The sequence below is a fragment of the Phocoena phocoena genome, chromosome 12, assembly GCF_963924675.1.
Source record: "Phocoena phocoena chromosome 12, mPhoPho1.1, whole genome shotgun sequence".
Taxonomy (NCBI): Eukaryota; Metazoa; Chordata; class Mammalia; order Artiodactyla; family Phocoenidae; genus Phocoena; species Phocoena phocoena.
Window position 1 is genome coordinate 16,880,250 of NC_089230.1, and position 20,720 is coordinate 16,900,969.

A 20,720-nucleotide genomic window follows, 5' to 3' on the forward strand; every position below is an offset into this window, starting at 1 on the left:
CAACATGGAAGGGTTGGCTCTCTGGCACCTCGGAAGTGACAACAAGCTCTCCAGGCCAAGAGCAGGGCTCCACCCCTGTTGAGTCTGCAAATCCTTCACAAAGGTGCATTGAAAGAGATGTGTGTCCTTTCATTCACCAATTGGTAATTTGCGCTGAAAGTTAATGATGCAGGACACTGTCAGAAGTTTGAGTTTCTTGTCTTAAAAGCAGCCAAAAGCCATCTCTCCACAATGGAGGCCCATGGCCTAGTTGTGTCACTGCCACAACTTCACTCCCGCTAAGACTATACAAAGTGCAGAAGTGCAGAGCTCAACATGCCCACAGATGGGTGCTGGGGGCAGGGAAAGACCAACCTGGGATCCCAGATGGTCATCCTCCAAGGTTTCCAAAGCCTCTCAGCGCGTCTCCTCTTTTCCATCTGGGCCATATTCTTCATCTGTGGCCTGCTGGGTCTAACCTGTCTAAAACCTGGCTGTGGATGCCAGCTGTGATGCTCACGGCACTGTGGAAAGTACCGGCATCTATCTCAGCTCCGAGAAGTTATAAATGCCTTCCCAAGTCCTTCAGATTTAGTAACTTATCTTCAGAATATCCACGTGACACAGTGGAGGCTATGTAATATTATCTTTTTATGGAAGTTCATATAAAAAGGCATCAATAACTAATCAGTCTCTTAGAAAAACAACCAAGGATGATTTCTTGCTCAGTGTTTCATGTTTGGTACAGATAATAAAGCCCTGCGCAGCTGGATGAAGGAGATGCACACAGCATGGTCCATACCTTCAGGAGCATACAAGATAATTCGGTAGATTATACTGACACACTGAGAGATACGAACAGTTGAGTGAGTGCTCATCACTGGCAAGGCCAGTTGACTTCCATTTCAATATCCATTCTCGTCTTCATTCTTACTGGGAGAATGCTCATTTTGCTTGGGTGGCAGTGTGCCCTGTTAAATTACTTACCCACCCACACTCCCTTGCAGCACGTGGAGGCCAGGTGTCTGGGTTGCCCGAGAAGACATAACTGGAACTTTACAGCAGGGTGTTTCTGGGAAAGCTAGTGTTTTCACAGTGAGAAGAAACGACTCAGTCTTCACACATCTTTTGCCCTTTGCCCTCTCCCTTGGTCCTGCCTGAAACATGGGCAGAATGCCCCAGCAGTTGTCATTTTATTATAAGGAAGAAAGTCACATACTAAGGATACGGGAGTGGAGGAAATAATTCCTTGGAATACCTACCTCCAGACTCCTTGCTATATGAAAAAATATGCCCCCCTGTGCCTCAACACTGCAGATTTGGTTGTTAAGAAGTAAAGATGACAAACTTCTATAAAGCATTGTTCTGGGTTTATCAAGCACATTCATATGTATCGCAGCAGATTTCAGGCTCTCAGAGACCCTGAAAAGAACTAGCCCCATTGCATAGATGGAGAGACTGAGGCCCAGAGTACTCATGGAAGTGACTTGTCCCTAAGTCACGGAGCTGGGGCTTAAACTCAGCTCTTCTGACATCCAATCCAATGTCCTTCCCACTAAAAACCAGATTCACGATACTGTGAGCCCAAAGCCAAAACGATGTGCATTTACTGGCACTGACAGTGCAATTTAAGTTTGTGACTTGGCTGCAGGAGGCTGTAGCCCCAGGTCAAGCTCTGACTTTCGATGTTTCCTCAACAGGCATACAAATTAAAGCATTAAAAAAAAAAAAAAAAGAGGTCTTGAACTTCTGTTCATTCTCGTTTTGGTGTAAATAGTAAAAACCAATGCCTTCCTTTAACGACCTCGATGCGAACTTTTTTTTTTTTTTTGGTTGCGTTGGGTCTTCGTTGCTGCGTGCAGGCTTTTCTCTAATTGTGGTGGGCAGGGGCCACTCTTCATTGAGGTGAGCGGGCTTCTCATTGCAGTGGCTTCTCTTGCTGCAGAGCACGGGCTCTAGCAGGCTTCAGCAGTTGTGGCACACGGGCTTCCGTAGTTGTGGCTCACAGGCTCTAGAGCACAGGCTCAGTAGTTGTGGCTCACGGGCTTAGTTGCTCCGTGGCATGTGGGATCTTCCCGGACCAGGGCTCAAACCCGTGTCCCCTGCATTGGCAGGCGGATTCTTAACCACTGTGCCACCAGGGAAGTCCCAAATTTTATATTTTATTTAGGTTTTTATTATCTTCAGAATTACTAAATTACTGTCAAAACCAAAATAAAACAAAACAGGATTTTATCACATTATTTTCACCACAAAAGCTAGTTTTTATAAAATGAGAACAAAAAAACCTGTAAGTAGCTTTGTTTACATTTTTAATGGCTGCTGTTTATTCCGTAAATAGAGCACAATTATTCCTTCCTTCTAGTTATTTCCCCTTTAAAATTTACTGCATATGTGTAATAAATATGTGGTCCAAGAAAGGTTTTTCTGCAAGGAAACGTGGCTGAGATTTGAGGCTGGCTGGATCAACAGGGAAGCACCTGCCTGCTCCTCTGGAACGCCGTTTGGTTATCAGTATGCGTGACGCAGGCCCCAGCTCAGGAACGGGTGTGGCAATGGCCCCTGTACCACTCTGCCTGGTACAGGGTGCATATGGGGTAATTTATCCCAGCAGATGCTGGCACAGTAAGGAAAACCACCCTTTGGTATTCTTATCAAATTTGCATGGACCAGCAGGGAAAGCCAGGCTGCAAAGAGCTGGCCCCTACGCGCCAGAGCCTCAGGATGGGGAGACAGGAGGAAAAGAGGCTCCTTTCAATGACCTCGTCAGTCTGTTTCCATGGTGATGGCTCCGGAAGCGGGTCAGAACTTTCTCAGTGGAAACAAACAGTGGCTCCCATTCACCATCACCCAAGCCACGCCGGCCACACTGGCCGCTGTGCCATCTGGACACAGAGGAACCTGGGGAGGGATGTGGGGTCCAGGGCTGCTGCCAGCCTTTCTTCTGTCAGCTGTTGGGAAGGGAGCAGGGGAGTCAGTGAAGCCGCCTCTGAAGGCCAAAGCTGGAAGAGCCGCGGGCATGCCGGGCCCTTCCTGATCACGTGCTGGAGGCACAGGGACCAACCACCTTCTAGGACAGGGGCGTGGGAGCCACCTGCCAGCCCTATGTCTCCTGGCTGGCAGCACAAAGGATCGGGTCCTTTCCACAGTCACCACTGACACAATCTTTCTTTCTTTTTTTTTTTTTTTTTTTTTTGGCAGTACGCAGGCCTCTCACTGTTGTGGCCTCTCCCGTTGCAGAGCACAGGCTCCGGACGCGCAGGCTCAGCGGCCATGGCTCACGGGCCCAGCCGCTCGGCGGCATGTGGGATCTTCCCGGACCGGGGCACGAACCCACATCCCCTGCATCGGCAGGCGGACTCTCAACCACTGCGCCACCAGGGAAGCCCTTTTTTTTTTTTTTTTTTCACTTTTAATTCCTTCAAGACACAGCTGATGAAAAACTTTTGGATGTTATAAATGCTATGAAAATGGGAACTCAAGCTTTCCTATCTCCTCAGATCTCATTTTTTTAATTGAGGTACAATTGACGTATAACCTTATGTTAGTTTCAGGTGTACGACACAGTGATACGATATTTATATATATTGTGCAATCATCACCACAGTAAGTCTAGTTAACATCCGCCACCATTCAGATCTCATTTTTAGATCCCCACACATCTCCTCTGTAACATCCTCGTGCCCTCCACATTCAAAGCCATTAAGGGGCTGCCGACTCCTCCCTGAACTTTGTAGTTCTGGCTGGTCTCACTTTGCTCTAGGATTGCTTCACATCCTTCCTCCTTCTGATTCTGTGGCTTTATCTGAAGTGACTCACGAGCACCTGCTAGAGATGATACGGACACCAGGCAGCACTGCCAGGGACACCATGACGATAACTGACATCCACCAGCGTCATCTGAGCGGCCCCGGGATCCACTGGTGACTGAGGTGTGGAGAAGCACAGAGCTTCAATCCACCTGACGAGAAACAGGTTTTGGCAGAGTTCATAAAGCCAAGCTGCTGCTTGAGAACCTCCTGGGAAACTTGTTACAGGCTCCAGAGTTCCACGTTTGGAGAATCCAATTCATTGGGGCTGGGCGGGGCCCGAGGGTCTGTCTTCAACAAACTCTCCAGCGGACTCTGCCTCGCGGATGTGCTTGGAACCACTGTTGTAACCCGGTAGAAAATGGGAAACACGTTCCCCATCCTTCCTTCTCCACCCCCTCCTTGTATCCTTCTACTCCACCACCTCCAAAATATGGAAAGCAGTACTGCCAGCAAGGTTTTCAGAAGAGAATACAGAATACACTAAGCTAAAACAAGCAGCCGATGTGCTTCAAGCGTTATCCTGACTGTGAGGTTTTATTTGGACAAAGCTTTTTGAGAAGGTCGGGGCGGGGTTGAGCCTTGACTTGGGGAGCTGTGGTGGGTCTGCAGTCCATCACCTTAGCTCAGCTGGACTACGTTTCCCCTCCCCCAACTGGGTCAGCGTGGGCCACGTGAGATGTTTCACGTGAGATGCGCAAAGCAGAAGCGGTGTGGTAGCTGTTTTCTTTCTGGGCTTCAGGGTCAGTGCAGGGCATGAGGCCCTGCTGAGGCCAACACATGTCGTCACGTGTCCCCTGGGTCACTGAGTGGCAGGGCAGCAGCTGGGCTGCAGTGCTCGCATTCCTGTCCAGTCTCCTCCTCGGGGTCTCCGATCCTGGGCCTATGGCTTGTTTCCCTCCCGGGGAAGGACGCCAGCTCCTCCTGCAGGTTCCTGACATTGGAGCTTGCCGGGCGGTAGTGAAGGTGACTGGGTTTCAGCCCATCCTTGCAGGCGGCAATCTGTCCTCTCTCCTCACTTTCCCACATCATTTCTGCCCCAAGTGCCAGTCCTGCGGACTTCAGGCCACATCACCGGACAAAGAGGGAGCAGCCCCCCTAGACACACGAGGTCAAAATGCTATAACGACGTGATCCTAACCTCTGCTTCTCCAACAGAACCCTGACGGATGGGGAATTTATGTGGCTCTCGGCCCCGCCCCTCCCTGCAGGGGTGGGCGGTCCCTCCTCCTCCAGTCCCTCGGCACTGTGCACACAGGATATCCTATCACTGTGCCTTTTCTTCGGGGTGTCAGAGGACGGCGACCTTTCCTATCCTGTCCATCGTTCCAGGGCCTAGCATATTTGTCCATACGGCCGAAACATGAAAAGTGCTTATTCAATTAAACTTCACTAGAGGCCTAGCCCATCACTTGTCTTCCCTAAGTGCATCCATCCTTGTGTGGTCCTGGTGGTGGAGTCTATGATAAAGGCCTGGCGCAGGCAGATAAACAGATCTGGATTGGAATTCCACCACTGCCTCAACCAAGGTTTGGACTCGTGATCTTGGTGTGTCATTTAGTCTTTCTAAACCTCGGTTTCCTTAACTGCCAACTACCATCTACATTATAGTTTCGTTAGGAGGATTCACACACACAAGTTGTAGGTATGGGTCCTCCCTTATTCCTGCTAGGAAAGGAATGCTATTTATTTACTGATAGCCCCCCTTCTCCCCGGCCCAGGGTCCCGGTCACCTCTCCTGCAGGACAGACAATCAACAGTGGCCACCTTTGCGTGCTAAATACCTCCTGCGGTCACTCGATGCAGCCCAGGCACATGGACTCAAGCTGGGCTGGGTCAGCTGGAGGCTCCCTCACCAGACGGAGCTCGGGGCCACAGAGTTTTCAGAGGGAAACAGCTGAGGTGGAGGATTCTGGCACAGCTGCTCTTACTTGGAGCCCCTGCGTCCTGGAATGTTGAGCCCCTCAAATATGCTGTGCGATGGAGCACACACGTGTGCGGCCCACACAAACACATATTTCAGCACGTTGCGACCGCACGGGCTCTGTGAAAGCGGTGGTTGTCTCCCAGCCCTCCCCCACCCTCCTATCTTCGGGGCGTTGAAAGGACAGGAAAGCTCATGGGGGAGAGGTGCATTGTAAGTAACCGTGGCCACTACGAGCTGCGTGTCTGGCACCGTCTACTGAGACGCAGGATGGAAACCACAGGTGCACTGCCGTGCAGGGCAGCACCCTACCTTCTGCGGCTGGGGAGAGAACAGCACCTACCTAGACAGGCACAGCACTGGGTATTTCACACAACCACCCTCGGAAGGAGCTTTTATCCTGCACGTTTTATCGATTAGGAACCCGAGGCTTGGAGAATTTAAATCCCACAACTAGCAGAGCTTAAATTCAGGCTCAGGTTCTGTCCAACACCAAAGCTGACATGAGCGACAGTGAACGCGGAGAGTCCGTGCAACGCTGGCCGGTGCCCGGCATGCTTCCGAATGGGTCAGAAAATGAGCGATGGCCCAGGCTAGAAGGAACCCGGAGACCCCCTGACTCAGACTCACTGCCGTGTCACTGGGAGCTGAAGCCTGGAGGGGTGACAATCACAGACAGACTGGAAGCCCAGCCCCTGGACAGTGACCTTGCCCTCATGTCCACAGCCTTGGCAGATGGCTACCGCTCAACTGATTAAAGCAAAGGAATACAGAATACATACGCTGACGCCTGGCTCTTCGCGCAGCCTACTTATTTTCTGAAACTTAAGTTTGCTGTCTGCCTGTCTCACCTCGCCCCCTCCTCCCCGTGAGCTCCAAGGACCAGACACTGGGGGCCCGAGTCGCCTGTGGTGCTGCTCTAATGGGCCACGAGCACCCACCTCCCTTTCCTGGGGCGGGGGGACAGTGGGGACACACCCACCTGAACCGGGCAGAACCGACTTGTGAGCCATTCACGAACGTGCCTCCACAAGGCTGCTGCACTCCCCACACGTGCTCTTTCCCCACGGGAAAGTAGTGGCGTTCCCCTCCACACCCCACAGCTCTGCCACGAACAGGATGTGGAAACGGGATGCATTAGTCTCGGCTCCGGGGGACACGGCTTGACCTGGGTTTCCAAGCGAACTCGCGGGCCTCACCAGCAGTTCTCACTGACTCTCGTCTGTTCCCAAGGACGACTGATAACCAATCGCCGTGCCTGTGGGCTTCTAGAGCTCACGTTTACCAATGAGAAAGAGAGCCCCGGCCCGTCACACAGGAGTCCACGTGACTACAGGCCTCAGCCCCTGCCCTCAGGGGGCTTCCACAAACGGATGAAGCCTGAGCCCCTCTCCTCAAGCCCAGGTGCTGGGGACGAGCTGACTGAGGAAGAGGTCCCACTTCAAAAAGAACTTCTGAAATTTCTTACACATTTCAGGATTTCTTTTTGAATTGACAAAAATACTCCAAAACTGACAGTGGTGACAGTCGCAAAAACCCTGCGAATATACATTCTAAAACCCACTGACTTGTATACTTTTTAACAGGTGAGTTGTACGGTATGTGAACTATATCTCAATAAATCTGTTACTAAGAATAAAATAAAACAAGTGTACTTTCCCAACAAAATGGCAGGTTTAAAACATTTTCAGGATTTTTAAAATTAATATTTTGTGTGCTTCTCCATATCATACCTTTATCTGGAGATAGTATGTGGAGCCCAACTTGAACAAGACTGCAGAATGGAATCAGGTGCGAAGGAGAGGGGCAGCTCTTAGAAAGAGATCTGGGGATCTGTGGAAACTACCATTCTCTCCACTACATGTTTTTTAAAATGCTTTTAACAGGTGTCTTTTTAATCCTAATATTCACGAGCAGAAAGCACTGACTTCATATGACACTGCTATCATTTTAGGGAGACACTAGCATATGCTAGCTAACAGGTGAGACCAAAGTAGGTCTTCTGTAATTCCGGTCCTGGAGATAATCCAGTTTTAATCTTACTTCCAAGTACTGGGGGCATTTAATAAATTTGATGCAAGTATTTAATGAGCACTTGCTCTATGCAAACCACTGTTCTCAATATTAAAGAAAATCCAAAGAGAGGAAGAGAATGAGTTCATGGCCTCAAGGAGCCCACGATCATGCTGGGTTGGGTGGGATTAGAAAAGTGCTCAAGGGGCTAGAGCCAGGGGCAAGGGCATGAACTTGGGTCAGACGGAACAGACAGTGATAACAGACAAGATTGTTGAGCGCCTATTAGATGCTTGATAGCTGACTGAGGCCAGTACTGTAAATGGTTATCCTTTTTATAGTTGTGGAATCTGTAGATATGAAGGTAAGTAACTAGCCAAGAGCTGAAGAGTTGGAAGAAAGCACCTGGCTATGAACCCAGAGAATCCGCTTTCAGGCCAGGCATCTTAACCCCAAGGCTATAACGGCACTTCGACCAGATTAGGATTTTTGTCTCTTGCTCTGGGACCTTAGGCAAGGTACTTATCCTCAAAAATAGTACGTATCTCAATGAGTTCATGAAAAATTAAATGATAACATACAATAAAAGTGACTAGCACCAGTGCCCAATACACATAAATAACCCAGGAAGCAGTGCTATAATGTTGACAACAATGATGATGATGATATCTGTGACAGTACATTAAGGGACATCAAATCCACACAAAATTGCTACTGGATTCCAAGAGGTGGAAAGAATACAGCCGGTGACGGGACTGAGAAAGCATTCAAGGAGAAGCAGTCCTTAAAACAGGACTTAAAAGAAGGAAATGCTTTCAAGGCAGGAACTCCAGACAACCCAGGAGGCATTTGGAAACAAGAGCATCCCCTGGGTCTGGAACTGGGTCATGTGGCTGGGAAACTGGGAGATGCAGCAGTAAAGATGAGCTGGTGCTCTATGTGGGGGAGGGGGGAGGAGGAGGTGGGGGGGGCGGGTTTTGATCACAAAGGTGAAAACCTGCAGAGATCCTAAATTCTAAGTGTCCCTGAGGGGATCTCAGCATCCTCTCTCAGTGTGACGGGACCTAACTGCCTAACTGTACTTTAGGGAGTACCTCCCTGGATGCTCTTTCCCAGTTCATGAGAAGAGTGTTAAAGGTCTCACGTGGAGCAGGGAAGATGAAAAGGAGGGGAACAAGGGAGAGTTATAGAAGTAGAGAGAGCAACAAGGTTTGGCAGTTAGGTTCTGGAATTGTGGAAGAAGAGCGGGAATAAGATGTAAAGGCTCAGGCTTCCCTGGTGGCGCAGTGGTTGAGAGTCCGCCTGCCGATGCAGGGGACACGGGTTCGTGCCCCGGTCCGGGAAGATCCCACATGCTGCGGAGCGGCTGGGCCTGTGAGCCATGGCCGCTGAGCCTGCGCGTCCGGAGCCTGTGCTCTGCAATAGGAGAGGCCACAGCAGTGAGAGGCCCGCGTACCGCAAAAAATAAAAAAATAAAAAGGACTGCAAACAGGCAGGTCACCAGATGGGGGGATGGTGCAGAGGGAGAGGCGTAGATTTGACGTGGATGCCCAAGACAGTAGTTCAAAGCCACGGGTGGGGTAGGTATCTTGGGAGAACTTGCAGGCTGGATGAAAGCTCCAGGGGAACAACCAGAGTAAGGGGTGGGCAGGGAAGAAGGGAGCTGCCAAGAGTGGGCATAAAGTGACGGGGGAGAAACTGGAAACCACAGAGTCATGGACACTAAGGGCGGAGAGAGCAGCGTGACCAAAGGGAAAATCAGTGCCAAATGCAACAAGCATCTGTGAGGGGGAGGGGCCTCGGACCTTGGAAAGAGCATCTCAGCAGGGAAGGAAGAGAAGAGTCCAGCTTTAGGGGAAAAGTTTAGCAACTAGGAGGGGAGAGAAATGCAATTGTGGTTTGGGAGGATGGAGAGATTCTCATGGGGTGGAGAAGAAGTGGTACGTACCAGTGTACACTCACCCACCCAGTCACGCATGTATCCAACACTACTGAAAGCCTTTTATGTAAAAGATCCTGGCCTTAGCGTGGGAGTTGACACACTCACACACACACACACAGTCACCACATAGGAGCACCCACAAGTGCAGTCCACTGCAACAGCAGCAGGAGAGCTCAGGGGTTACAGAGTCCAGCAGTGGGACGCTTCACCTCCATCTGCAAATCAGGGAAGACTTCTGGGAGAGGCAAGACCAGAGCTGAGCTTTTAAGGTTGAATGGAAGAATTTCCCTGGCAGTCCAGTGATTAAGACTCGGCGCTTCCAGTGCAGGGGTCCCACATGCTACACGGCCAAAAATAATAAAAATAAGGTTGAATAGAGCTTGCGCAGGTAAGGGGGGTGGGGAGGACGGTGAGAGTAGGGGACAGGGCACCACACCAGAGGAGCTGCAATCAAGAGGCTCAGCGTCCGCGGGAGAATATGGCCCATCTGACAGATTGCAGGAGCTCCACCCACCTGGAGCAGACGGAGGGAGGAGGCATCCAGGCAGGCAGAGGGTGGATGATGGGACGCAAGCAATCTGGAGAGTAGGTAGCAGGTGACACAGCGTTGGGGGGGGGGGGGGGGTGGACCAAAGGGGACACATGAATGCCTGCTGGGGCTTCTTCCCTGGAGTCTAGAGGAAAGAGGAGGGGAAGACAGATTTTTGAGGGGGAAAAAAGGAAAGCTGACACCTTCCAAAGAGTCACCAGGACTTCCCTGGCGGTCCAATGGTCGGGACTCCACACTTCCAATGCAGGGAGCGCGAGTTCGATCCCTGGTCGGGGAACTAAGATCCCACATGCCATGTGGCACGGCCAAAGGAAGAGTCACCAGCTTGCCGGATGAAACACTTCCGAGAGTGAAGCAAAGCCAAATGGAATAAATGCTTGCACAGAATATTTATAAACTCTAACCATTTTATCCGACCACAGAACACAGCTCCCTCCCTTTTATTATATCTTCCTCTTCCATCATGCTACTATATTTTTTGGGCTTTTTCACCACAGGTAATGAAAGAAAGGGAAACGAAATCAGAGAATTTTCAACTCTAGTGAAAGACTTAGTAGAAAAGAGTTTATAAATATTGGCTAAGGTGAAGTTTTGAGATTTATTTTGGACCTTCCTGCCTCTGTAGATAAATGAGAGACCCGCCTTATATAAGAATAAAACTTGTTCCTACTTCCGAGGGAAACCAAAGTGGAGGTTTTAACGGCTGCTATTTACATAGTGTTCATGAACTCAATTCACCTCTCACCTCTCTATCTGCACGAGCAGTACAACTACAGGCATTTCGGAATTAGACCTTAGTGGTTAGGAGCATGAATTCTTAAGTGGGAGCCAATCTGGGATCTGTCACATATTAGCTGTGTCGCCTTGGGCAATTTATCAACCTCTCTGTGCCTCCGTTTCTGCATTTGTCAATGGGAATAAGAGCACCCAGAACAGTGCCCTGTGCTCACAGCTGGTGCTCTGGGAACAGATGCTGCATGAAGAAATGAGTAGGGTAAAGTGGAGTGTGTCGTACAGGGTTTCTAGGAAAGCTTTGCATGGGAAGTGCCTTTGGCTTTCTGCCCTTTTACCTTCTTCCCTTTACCCTGCTTCTCCTTCCCTGCTGGAAGATGCAGCAGCATTTTAAAACCAGAGGGAGGGAGGGAAAAGGAAAGGGAAAGGGAAAGGGAAAGGGAAAGGACAGTCTGAGTTCCTGAAGGCTTGCTTGAGCCACAGTGCCAGCCCTGGACCTACCCATGAACAAGAATGTATCTAGTGAAACTTGTATTAGTTTATGCCACTATTTGTCAGGTTTTCTGTTACCTGTAACTAAACTTTGTTGACTGAAGAAAAACACACAACATAAAAGTTGCAAGTTAAGTTTTATTTGGAGATCTTTCTGAAGACTATAGCCCAGGGGACAGCCTCTCAGAGAGCTCTGAGGAACGGATCCTAAGAGACAAGGGAGGAACCAGGATATATAGGATTTTTAAATTTTTTTTGGCTGAGAAAAAAAACACATAGTTGAACATCAAAAGATTACTACTAATCACCAAAAAAACCCCAGACATTTCAAGTTCATTATTTTAGTGGCTTTCTATGTATGAGAAGATGCAAGAATCTGGGCTCACTGAAATTATTCCTTAGGTATGCATCTTAACTAATAGGGCCAGGATCCAAAGCACAGAATGTCTCTTGGTTTTTCTCCATACAGAATTCCCTGGGGTGGGAGGCACTGCCGTGGCTGACGGCTCCATCCTTACAGAACTGGGATGGAGGCACCACATTCCCTGCCCACACCCACTCTGAATAGGTACAGTTACAAAGATGTTTTCCAACAAAAATGGCTTGCTCTCAGTTACTCTTGAGTAACAAAAATTTTAACTAACATTCACCTTTTCAACCAGTCAACACAAATCCAAGATTGGTGTAATAAAGTGGATAGTCTCATCAACAGGCAATGCAAATAGATATAAATAGAAGAGGTTCAAATTAAAGCTCCTTTGGCCTCCTTTATTATATTTTCAGTGAAAGCATATGGAGGGCCCACGGACTGTAAGAAAATCAGGATGAATGGGGACTCTGTCACACTGGGAAGGGGGCTGGGAGGGGGGCGGCTGGCAGGTCCATTCCCTCCCTCTCTCCCTCTCTCTCTCTCTCTCTCTCTCTCTCTCTCTCTCTCTCTCTCTCTCTCTCTCCCCATCCATCCCTCCGTCCATCCCTGCTTTCACCATGCAGGCTCTGCACATCTAGATGCCAGATGGGCCAAGCCAAATAGAGCCCAAGCAGCCCCCTACTTGTCCGGCTACCCAGGTGCTGTCAGGTCAGGTGTATTAGAATTCTCACTGCTGGTCTCCCCCAACAAAACCCACCTCCTGGGTGTTTTCTTGCCAGAGTTATATTCCCGTAACTTAAAACTTTAAACCTTGTGAAATGCAAAGTATTACTGGGAGAGGTGATGTATTTTTTAGAAAACAGACATTTGCATCATAATTAATGCCTAATACTTTTCTTACAACAGGTTTAACTGGGGGAGAAGGGAGGGCAGGGGTGCTGAGGCCCCTGAGACCACTGTGGGGAGAGGGGGGACTGGATTCGGAAGGGCGCATCAACCTCTTGGCTCCCCTGTTACTGCTGCCATCATCTATGCCTCTGCTTCTAAGGTGGTGCTGCTCTTGGATTTGTCCACTTTTGTTTACTGAGTTCTCCTGCCTTTTGAATAAAAAGTAGGAGAAACCATCTGCCAATAAAACAACACTGCTGACTCAGAAGGATATTTTGGTTGGCAGATACTCTGCAGACACTCACCAGACACAACCAACTGGTTTGCCAGGTCGTCCGCCAGGTCGTCCACCAGGGCTTGCAAAGTTACCAGCAAGGATTTTCACTTGAAGAATAGCAGGATTTTGCATTTCAAAGTACTTGCATTTTCAAGTAGAAAAATACAAATAATTCAATATAAACACTACATCAAACCTACTCAGATTATAATCTGACCTTGAACATCCAGGGTGATACCTCATGTTTAAAAAGGCAAAAAAAAAAAAAAAAGTATCACCATTTTGCAGCCACCACAGTAAAAACTGATTCAGGCAAGAATCACTAAAAGAATCTAAAACCATTAGGTAAAAATTTAATGAGGAACAAGACATTTACATAGTCTCAGATTACCTCCCCACAGAATATTTGTTAATTACAAGAGAAAAGTGTAACTTCTTAGAAGAAACCTGACAGACATCACTCTAACCAAAAGATCAGAATTAATATCACCAACGATGGGACAAACTGACATCACGATGTAATGCACTGTAGAGGCCACAGCACCAGAAATGCATTACCTGAATCTTAAAAAAAAACAAGAAACAAAAAAAAAAACCCAGATCAAGAAACATTTCACAAGACACCTAGCCTACACTCTCAAAAAATATCGCCAAGAAAACCTTTCAGATTAAATGTGCAAGAGACATGACATGTAAATGCCATGAGTAATTTTTTTTTAAGTGCTGGATTGAAAAACAAATGCTATAAGAATTATTATTGCGACAACTAGAGAAACTTGAATATTAACTGTATATTAAATTTTTTAATTTGGTAATTATATTGTGGTTTTTGTAAGATTGTCCTTGTCTTAAGAGATACATGGTAAAGTATTTAGGAGTGAGGGTCATGAGGTATGCAACTTAGTGAGGTAACAGTAAAAATTAATGATATTACACAAGCGTGTGTATGTGTGTAGGAGAGAGAGACCAAGCATGCAGATTGGTGAGTCTAAGTAAAAGTTATATGGGAGTTCATCACACAATTCTTGTAACCTTTCTGTAAGTTAAAAAACTTTTCAAAAGTTTTTTTTTTTTAATTAAAAAAAAAGTGTCATTGTTTCGAAAACCATTTAAAGGGAAGTGGAGGATGAAATGGATTGAACTTTTCAAATTCTTTAGAAACAACTAAATTTAAATAAACTATTTAATTTAACAGAAGCAGAGCGGTAGTATTACAGATGGGAGGTTGGGGCTTGTCAGCAGCTCTGTGTGTGTGTGTGTGTCTGTGTGTCTGTGTGTCTCTGTGTGTGTGTGTGTGTGTGTCTTTGTGTGTGTGTGTGTGTGTGTCTCAAAATTGTTAACCTCAGGAGGCTGTCAGTCTTTCTCTGGGCCACAAGCGTCATGCCACATTTTACTAAGTGGAGGTTATAAACACAGAAAGAATGACTACCCACAATTGAGGGGAAGGAGAAATACCCAGCCTAAATAAGATTAGTACAAATTTGGTGACCTGGTGAGTCACTTCCTCTTAGGAGGAAAGGCAAACATCTCTTGCCCACTGAAATATTCAGAGAGTCTGAGAGATCACCTGAGTTCTCAGCCTGAATCATGCCATTTATGTAGCAAACCAGGTCAGAAAAGCCCACAGCCCCTTCACTCAGTGTTTCTGCCCACACTCGGTTCAACACCACCATCGCACCTCCAATTTCAAAATCCATGTCAACTCAGCCCTCTTGGCTATTTCAGCCTCCACGCTACTAAGTTCCTGGGAGAATACATGCAACTAAGACAAAGGAAATTCCTATTTACTGCACATTTACCTTCCAACCTTGAGTGAGCAAAGGCCTTGGTTTCCTTTTGCTCATCACCCCTAACATTCCTCAGGCCTGATCCAAAGCTGCTTAGTGAGAACCGAAGCTTTGGCACACAGCAGCCTTCCCTCCTGGAAGCCGCGTCTGTGCCAGCAGCACACACACGTGGATGGATTACGCAGAGCTGTGCTATAAAGCACACACACGCTCGCCTAACGTGTGCTTTTCATTCCAGAAATACTTGATGCCTAAACCACTTCTACGCCTCTCTTGGCCTGAAACAGTATGAGTGGCTCTGTGCCAGAGGAAGTGTCTGTTTAAAGATGTGGACTTTCTCAAAAGTTCTTTACCTCAGAAAACCATAAAGAGAACATTCTACCATAATTATGATAGAATAAAGTAGAAGAGGGAAAGGTTATAGGGGAAAAAAAATTGCTTTGTTTTGTTTTTAACTGGCCAAAAAGAAATACTGGAAATATAAGATGTAACATAGAATTATCTTCCATGAGAGTAAAAATTACAGGGTCCAAGTTAGGACAAGGAGGCAAACATACTACCTTTAACAGGAAAGGGTAGTGAGCCTTTGTAATCTGTCACAAGCATTTATCTCTGTTTTAAGGTCACCCACCAAAGCAAGGTACATAGAGGGTATTGTAATCACCGTTTTATTCTGGAATGTATTCTATTTTTGTACCTTGCTTCTTTATGACTTTCATCCTATATCAGAAACCAGTGTAAAAGAAGAAAACCATTCTGGTTGACTCAGCTGTCCTTTCCTTTTCTCCATGCTCACTTTCAGATATTTAAGCTCACTTACCATAAGGAGTGTAAAATCAATTAACGCTTTGCAGAATCCTCTGCATCACCAGTTGAATTACGAAACACACTCATCCATCTACACACACACACACACACACACACACACACACACACACCCCATGTAAGGAAAAGGACATCAAGCTCTGTAGTACATACACAATATTATGATCACCCATTTCACGTCCCTCAGGATGGACCTAAAAGACACCTTAGAAATTCTGCTCCTGGACAGAAGGAAGAAAACTTACTTTCTTTCCACTTCTGGTGTTGACACGGTGCTACTGAAGCCCAGTGACTCCTAGGAGAGAAGATTCACAGTGTCAGTGCAGGCAGAACAGCAGGCTTCATCTGATTTGCACATAAGACCACTTAAAAAAAAAGGACGGAAGCAAAAATAGATGATTAAAGTCACTGTGCTTACTTCGATCTGGGACCGCAGCTGAAGTGACGTTGGGCTGGCTTCGGGTTTCTCCTAAAACAGAACAGATGCTGGTTTAATGAGACTTCCAAACGTGGCACACACCAGAAGACAAATAGTTGTGTAAGAAGAGATGGGGGGATTTGGAAAATGCTAGGGTACGGTGGGAATAGATGGAGGAGATAAACAGATTTTCTGGAAAAACTATTTTTAAAATGAGAGCCATACCCTTTTAAAATTGAACTGTTTTCCAAACTTCATCACTTGACACTGTTGATAATTTTACTGCAGAAGAAAAAAGCACAATCTAACTGAAGGGTACTAAGAGTTAATGGTGAAATGATGCTCTGGATGTGATTAGACCGTCATCAGGACACAGAATTTACTATGATCCATTTGTGCCATACAGTCATAAAGAAGAGGCAGAGGACTCAAACAATTTTAGAGATAAAGTCATAGAGTATAACACGCATTTTATGGTTTTAAAAAAAAAGAAAGAAAAAAGAGAGATAGAAAGAAAGAAAAAAAGAGAGATAAACCTGTTACCTGTGATAAAAAATAATATATTGAAATAAGCTTTGACAACAAAACAGGATAATTACACTATTAGAAGTGTTAGAATATGCCGTAAGAAAATGAGAGTTATACTAGTAAATAGAGCACAGAGCACCGCACTGATAATTTTTCATAAGTAGAGAAAAATTTTAAATCTAAATAGGTGCTAAAGCGGAGGTTCGCATCTAAGTGTCATCCAAGTCCAGGGTGGTCCCCGGCTGATCAGCAAGTCCTAAGCAGGATGATGGGCAGTTTTAGAGGAAGGAGTAATATCACTAATGTTGTACAAGTCTGAACTATCAGATTAATTATGAGTATTTCAATAATCCTATTGGGTTCTTAATGATTGCTATCTTCTTCACCTCTGTATGTGCACCATATGAAGACTGTTTTGTTGGTCTCAGCTAACATTCAGGAAATGGGGGCAGATCATGCAAATTACGAATTCTCACTTGCATCTAATTGTTCATTTTTTTTCAGGTTGCTTAATTCAGCATTAGCACAACTGCAAATCTAGATCAATATTTTAAAACCTAGCAATGAAACAGTAACGTAAGTGTAACTCGGAGTGAAAGTATAAATGTAAACAAGGTAACAGGAATCCAGTACAAATAAAGAAGATAAAATGAATGCATTGGGGTGATTAAATCTGAGAACAGGATGATTCTTAAACACTGAAAAAGTGTTTAATGGACTGGCAACCCACTCATCTCCAGTCCCAGGACCTTACTTGTTATGAAAAAATATCAGAGTGGGTGTGAAGCCCCAATGAACTTCTCTTTGGTTAACATCCTCCTGGTTTTTATTGCCACCTTTGTTTATAATGATCAAATTTATATTCTGTTGCAAAACAATGTATGGAAATGTTTGAGTTACATTCCAAGCCCAATTGGTATGATGTCAGACTCAAGTGCAATCAACAAAGGGGATGTGTATTTCAGAGGTTCTTGGTGCTTAGAAACCAATCAGGATGCCCTGATACCTAACCTCTGAGCATTATGGCATAGAGAAATTTACAAACGTAAACAGCAGGAGGTAAGCAAAGGTACAGCTTGCAATTTTTTCATCTTAAGTCTTCCTGTTCAGGAGTCGGTATGGAAGCCTCGGCATTCTGACACACCTTGCTCTATTAGTTCCTCTGAAATGGTCCCTCTAACTCCATAACCATCAACACAAAGTAACTGATTCGACTCTCTTCCCCTCCTCTGTTCTTAACTTTCTTCATACTCTGAGTCTCTACATTACTCGGTAACGTAGACCATGATAGGAAATTACCTGCCTTTATTGTACATTTTTATCTGCACTTTTCTAATAAATTTTATTTATTGAGTGTATCACTTGTTACTCCACACCATAAACACAATGTTTACGGTATATTATGCAAAATGTACCCATTCCTGCATACAAAACTGATGCTTGTTACCAATCATATTAAATGTTCGATGATCTGGAACTAATATTCTAAACAATTCATTTTCACATGTTAGTTTGTCACTTATAATAGACATTTGACTGTGCTGTAGCTACTTAGGAAATTGGTTGGGTGTATAGTTTGATATACAATGTATTAAAATTCACCCCATTAAAATAACGGACCCAGTGATTGTTTCCATGCAGAACATCTGTTTTACCAGGAACAGGATATGTTTAACAGGAGATCTTGCACAATGATGTTTCTAGTGGGTTTTTTTCTTCTTTTTCCCCAGAACATGCCACAAAATAATGTTGTTCAGAGCAAACATTATTAATTTCATCTCTCAAGGAGAGATGACCATCATTGTTAAGAGGCATTTCTTAGAGTAAACGTATCCTAAAGTAAAAATATTACACAATTGAGGAGAAGCTTGTAAAATTATCCACTAAGTTAAGGACCCATACGATGTTTGGTGAGAAAACAGAATGGACTATGGGCAAAATTCCATCATTATGACATTGATGGATGTCACATGGTATTAATGACAAACATACAAAAGACTATCATTCTATCATGTTCTCGCGAATGTGATGAAACCCATGTGGACCTACCATCTAGCCTAAGAAATGGAACGTTACAAATAAGAGTTAAAGCTAGCAGGTGTTCCGACGTACACTTGGATAAAACACCTTACGTACAGAGCATGAAACAAATCTTGAAAATATGTCATACACACTTAAGGAAAAAGTGCTGGACAACTTTTTATTCTGTTTACCTCTTAAAAAACTTAGATTTTTTTTCACAGCACAGTGTGAAATGAAAAAGTGTGACAGAGTCAGGCAGAAGGAACACCAGTCCTGTGTACAGCAATAAAGGGTATTGCTTACGTAATTCAGAAGGACAGATTCAGGTCAGAATGGGCAGAGAATTTGCAGCAACATGGATCGATCTAGAGATTATCATACTAAGTGAAGTAAGTCAGACAGAGAAAGTCAAACATCCTATGATATCACTTATATGTGAAATCTAAAAAAAAAAACGATACAAATGAACCTATTTACAAAACAGAAACAGACTCCCACAAAGCAAACTTACAGTTATGAAAGGGGGTAGGGGAAGAGGAATAAATTAGGAGTTTGGGATTGACAGATACACACTACTATAAATAAAGTGGATAAAGAAAGTCCTACTGTATAGTACAGGGAACTATATTCAATATCCTGTGATAAACCATAATGGAAAAGATTCTGAAAAAGCATATATATATATATATATATATATATATACACAAATAACTGAATCACTTTGCCGTACACCCAAAATGAACACATTGTAAATCAACTATACTTCAATTTTAAAAAATTAAAAGAACTATTGGGGAAAAAAAAAAAAAAAGAATGGGCAGAGAAAGGCTCCTTGACATCCCTCTTCCCTGTCCAGTCCCCAGATTAGGCCAGCCCCTTCTCTGCTCCCAATTCAACCAGTGTAATGAGGAGAAGGGGCAGGAAGCCATGGTTCTGGAGCTCCAGCAGAAGGAAGTCCTGATGAAGCGGGGAGGTGGAGTAAGAAGAATTAAAGAGATACACCTGATTGCCCAGCCACTAACTACTTTATTCTGGGACTAATGGATGGTCTACAATACAATTCCTGATTTGGAAGTCATCACATTGATGGAAGTCATAAAAATTGTGAATACCATCAAAATCACTGAGTATGTATGTATCTTTGGGGCATGTTATGATAAGTGATGATCCCTGAGAAATAAGATTCTTCTGTCTCTCATTAACACATTCTGACTGTTCCAGTTGCTACTGCTGTGTAACAAATCATCCCAAACTTAGTTATATAAACCAACAAGAATTTTGTTTTGCTCACAGATTCTGCAGGTAAGAATTCAGGAAGGGCACGGAAGAAAAGGCGTATCTCTGCTCTATGATGTCTTCCTCAGCTGGGAAGATTCAAAGGGGGCGGGGGTGACTTGATGGTTGGAGCCATAATCATCAGAAAGCTCACTTACTCACATGTCTGAAGGCTGATGCTGGCTAACAGCTGGGACTGAAGCAGGAGGTATCAGCTGAACACCTAATACATGGGTGCTTCCAGAGAGAGAATACCAAGAGAACCAGGCAGAAGTGTATTACCTTTTTTTAAGAAAAGTTACAATTTATTTTCTTTAATTTTTATTTTATATTGGAGTATAGATTAACAATGTTGTGTTAGTTTCAGGTGTACAGCAAAGTGATTCCATTATCCATACACATATACAAATACACTATCTATAACGGAATCACTTTGCTGTATACCTGAAACTAACACAACATTGTTAATCAACTATACTCCAATATAAAATAAAAGTTAAAATAAAATATATAACCAAAAGGGCCTATATATAGCACAGGGAACTCTCCTCAACATTTTGTAATAACCTAAATGGGAAAAGAATTTGAAAAAGAATAGATATATGTATATGTATTACCTATTATAACATAGCCTCATACAGTGTCACTTCTGTTGGACCCACAAGCCCTTCCGGAGGCAAGAGTCCGAGCCCCATCTCTCACTTGGAGGAGGGTCAAAGTCACATGGTAAGAAGGGCACTGGGATGAGAGGTATCATTAAGGCTGTTTGGAAACTACAGTCCACCATACTGACTGCCAAGGAGATGGGAGTTCAGGTAAGTTTTTGAAACCAGGAATGAGATGAGACTATTTATTCTTGACAATGTCCTGAAACATTCTTTTGTGATTT

General features: G+C 45.1%; 1 protein-coding gene across 1 annotated transcript in view; it reads right to left on the minus strand.

Annotated features, from left to right (window-relative positions):
- The window catches only part of SASH1 (SAM and SH3 domain containing 1), a 185,217-nt gene that overhangs the window by 79,177 nt on the left and 85,320 nt on the right, over positions 1–20,720 (minus strand). The window contains exons 3-4 of the mRNA XM_065888739.1: positions 16,007–16,057; positions 15,834–15,883 (exon numbers count right to left, since the gene is read on the minus strand). Coding sequence (XP_065744811.1) covers positions 15,834–15,883; positions 16,007–16,057 — 101 coding nt within the window. The remainder of the gene's footprint in view (positions 1–15,833; positions 15,884–16,006; positions 16,058–20,720) is intronic.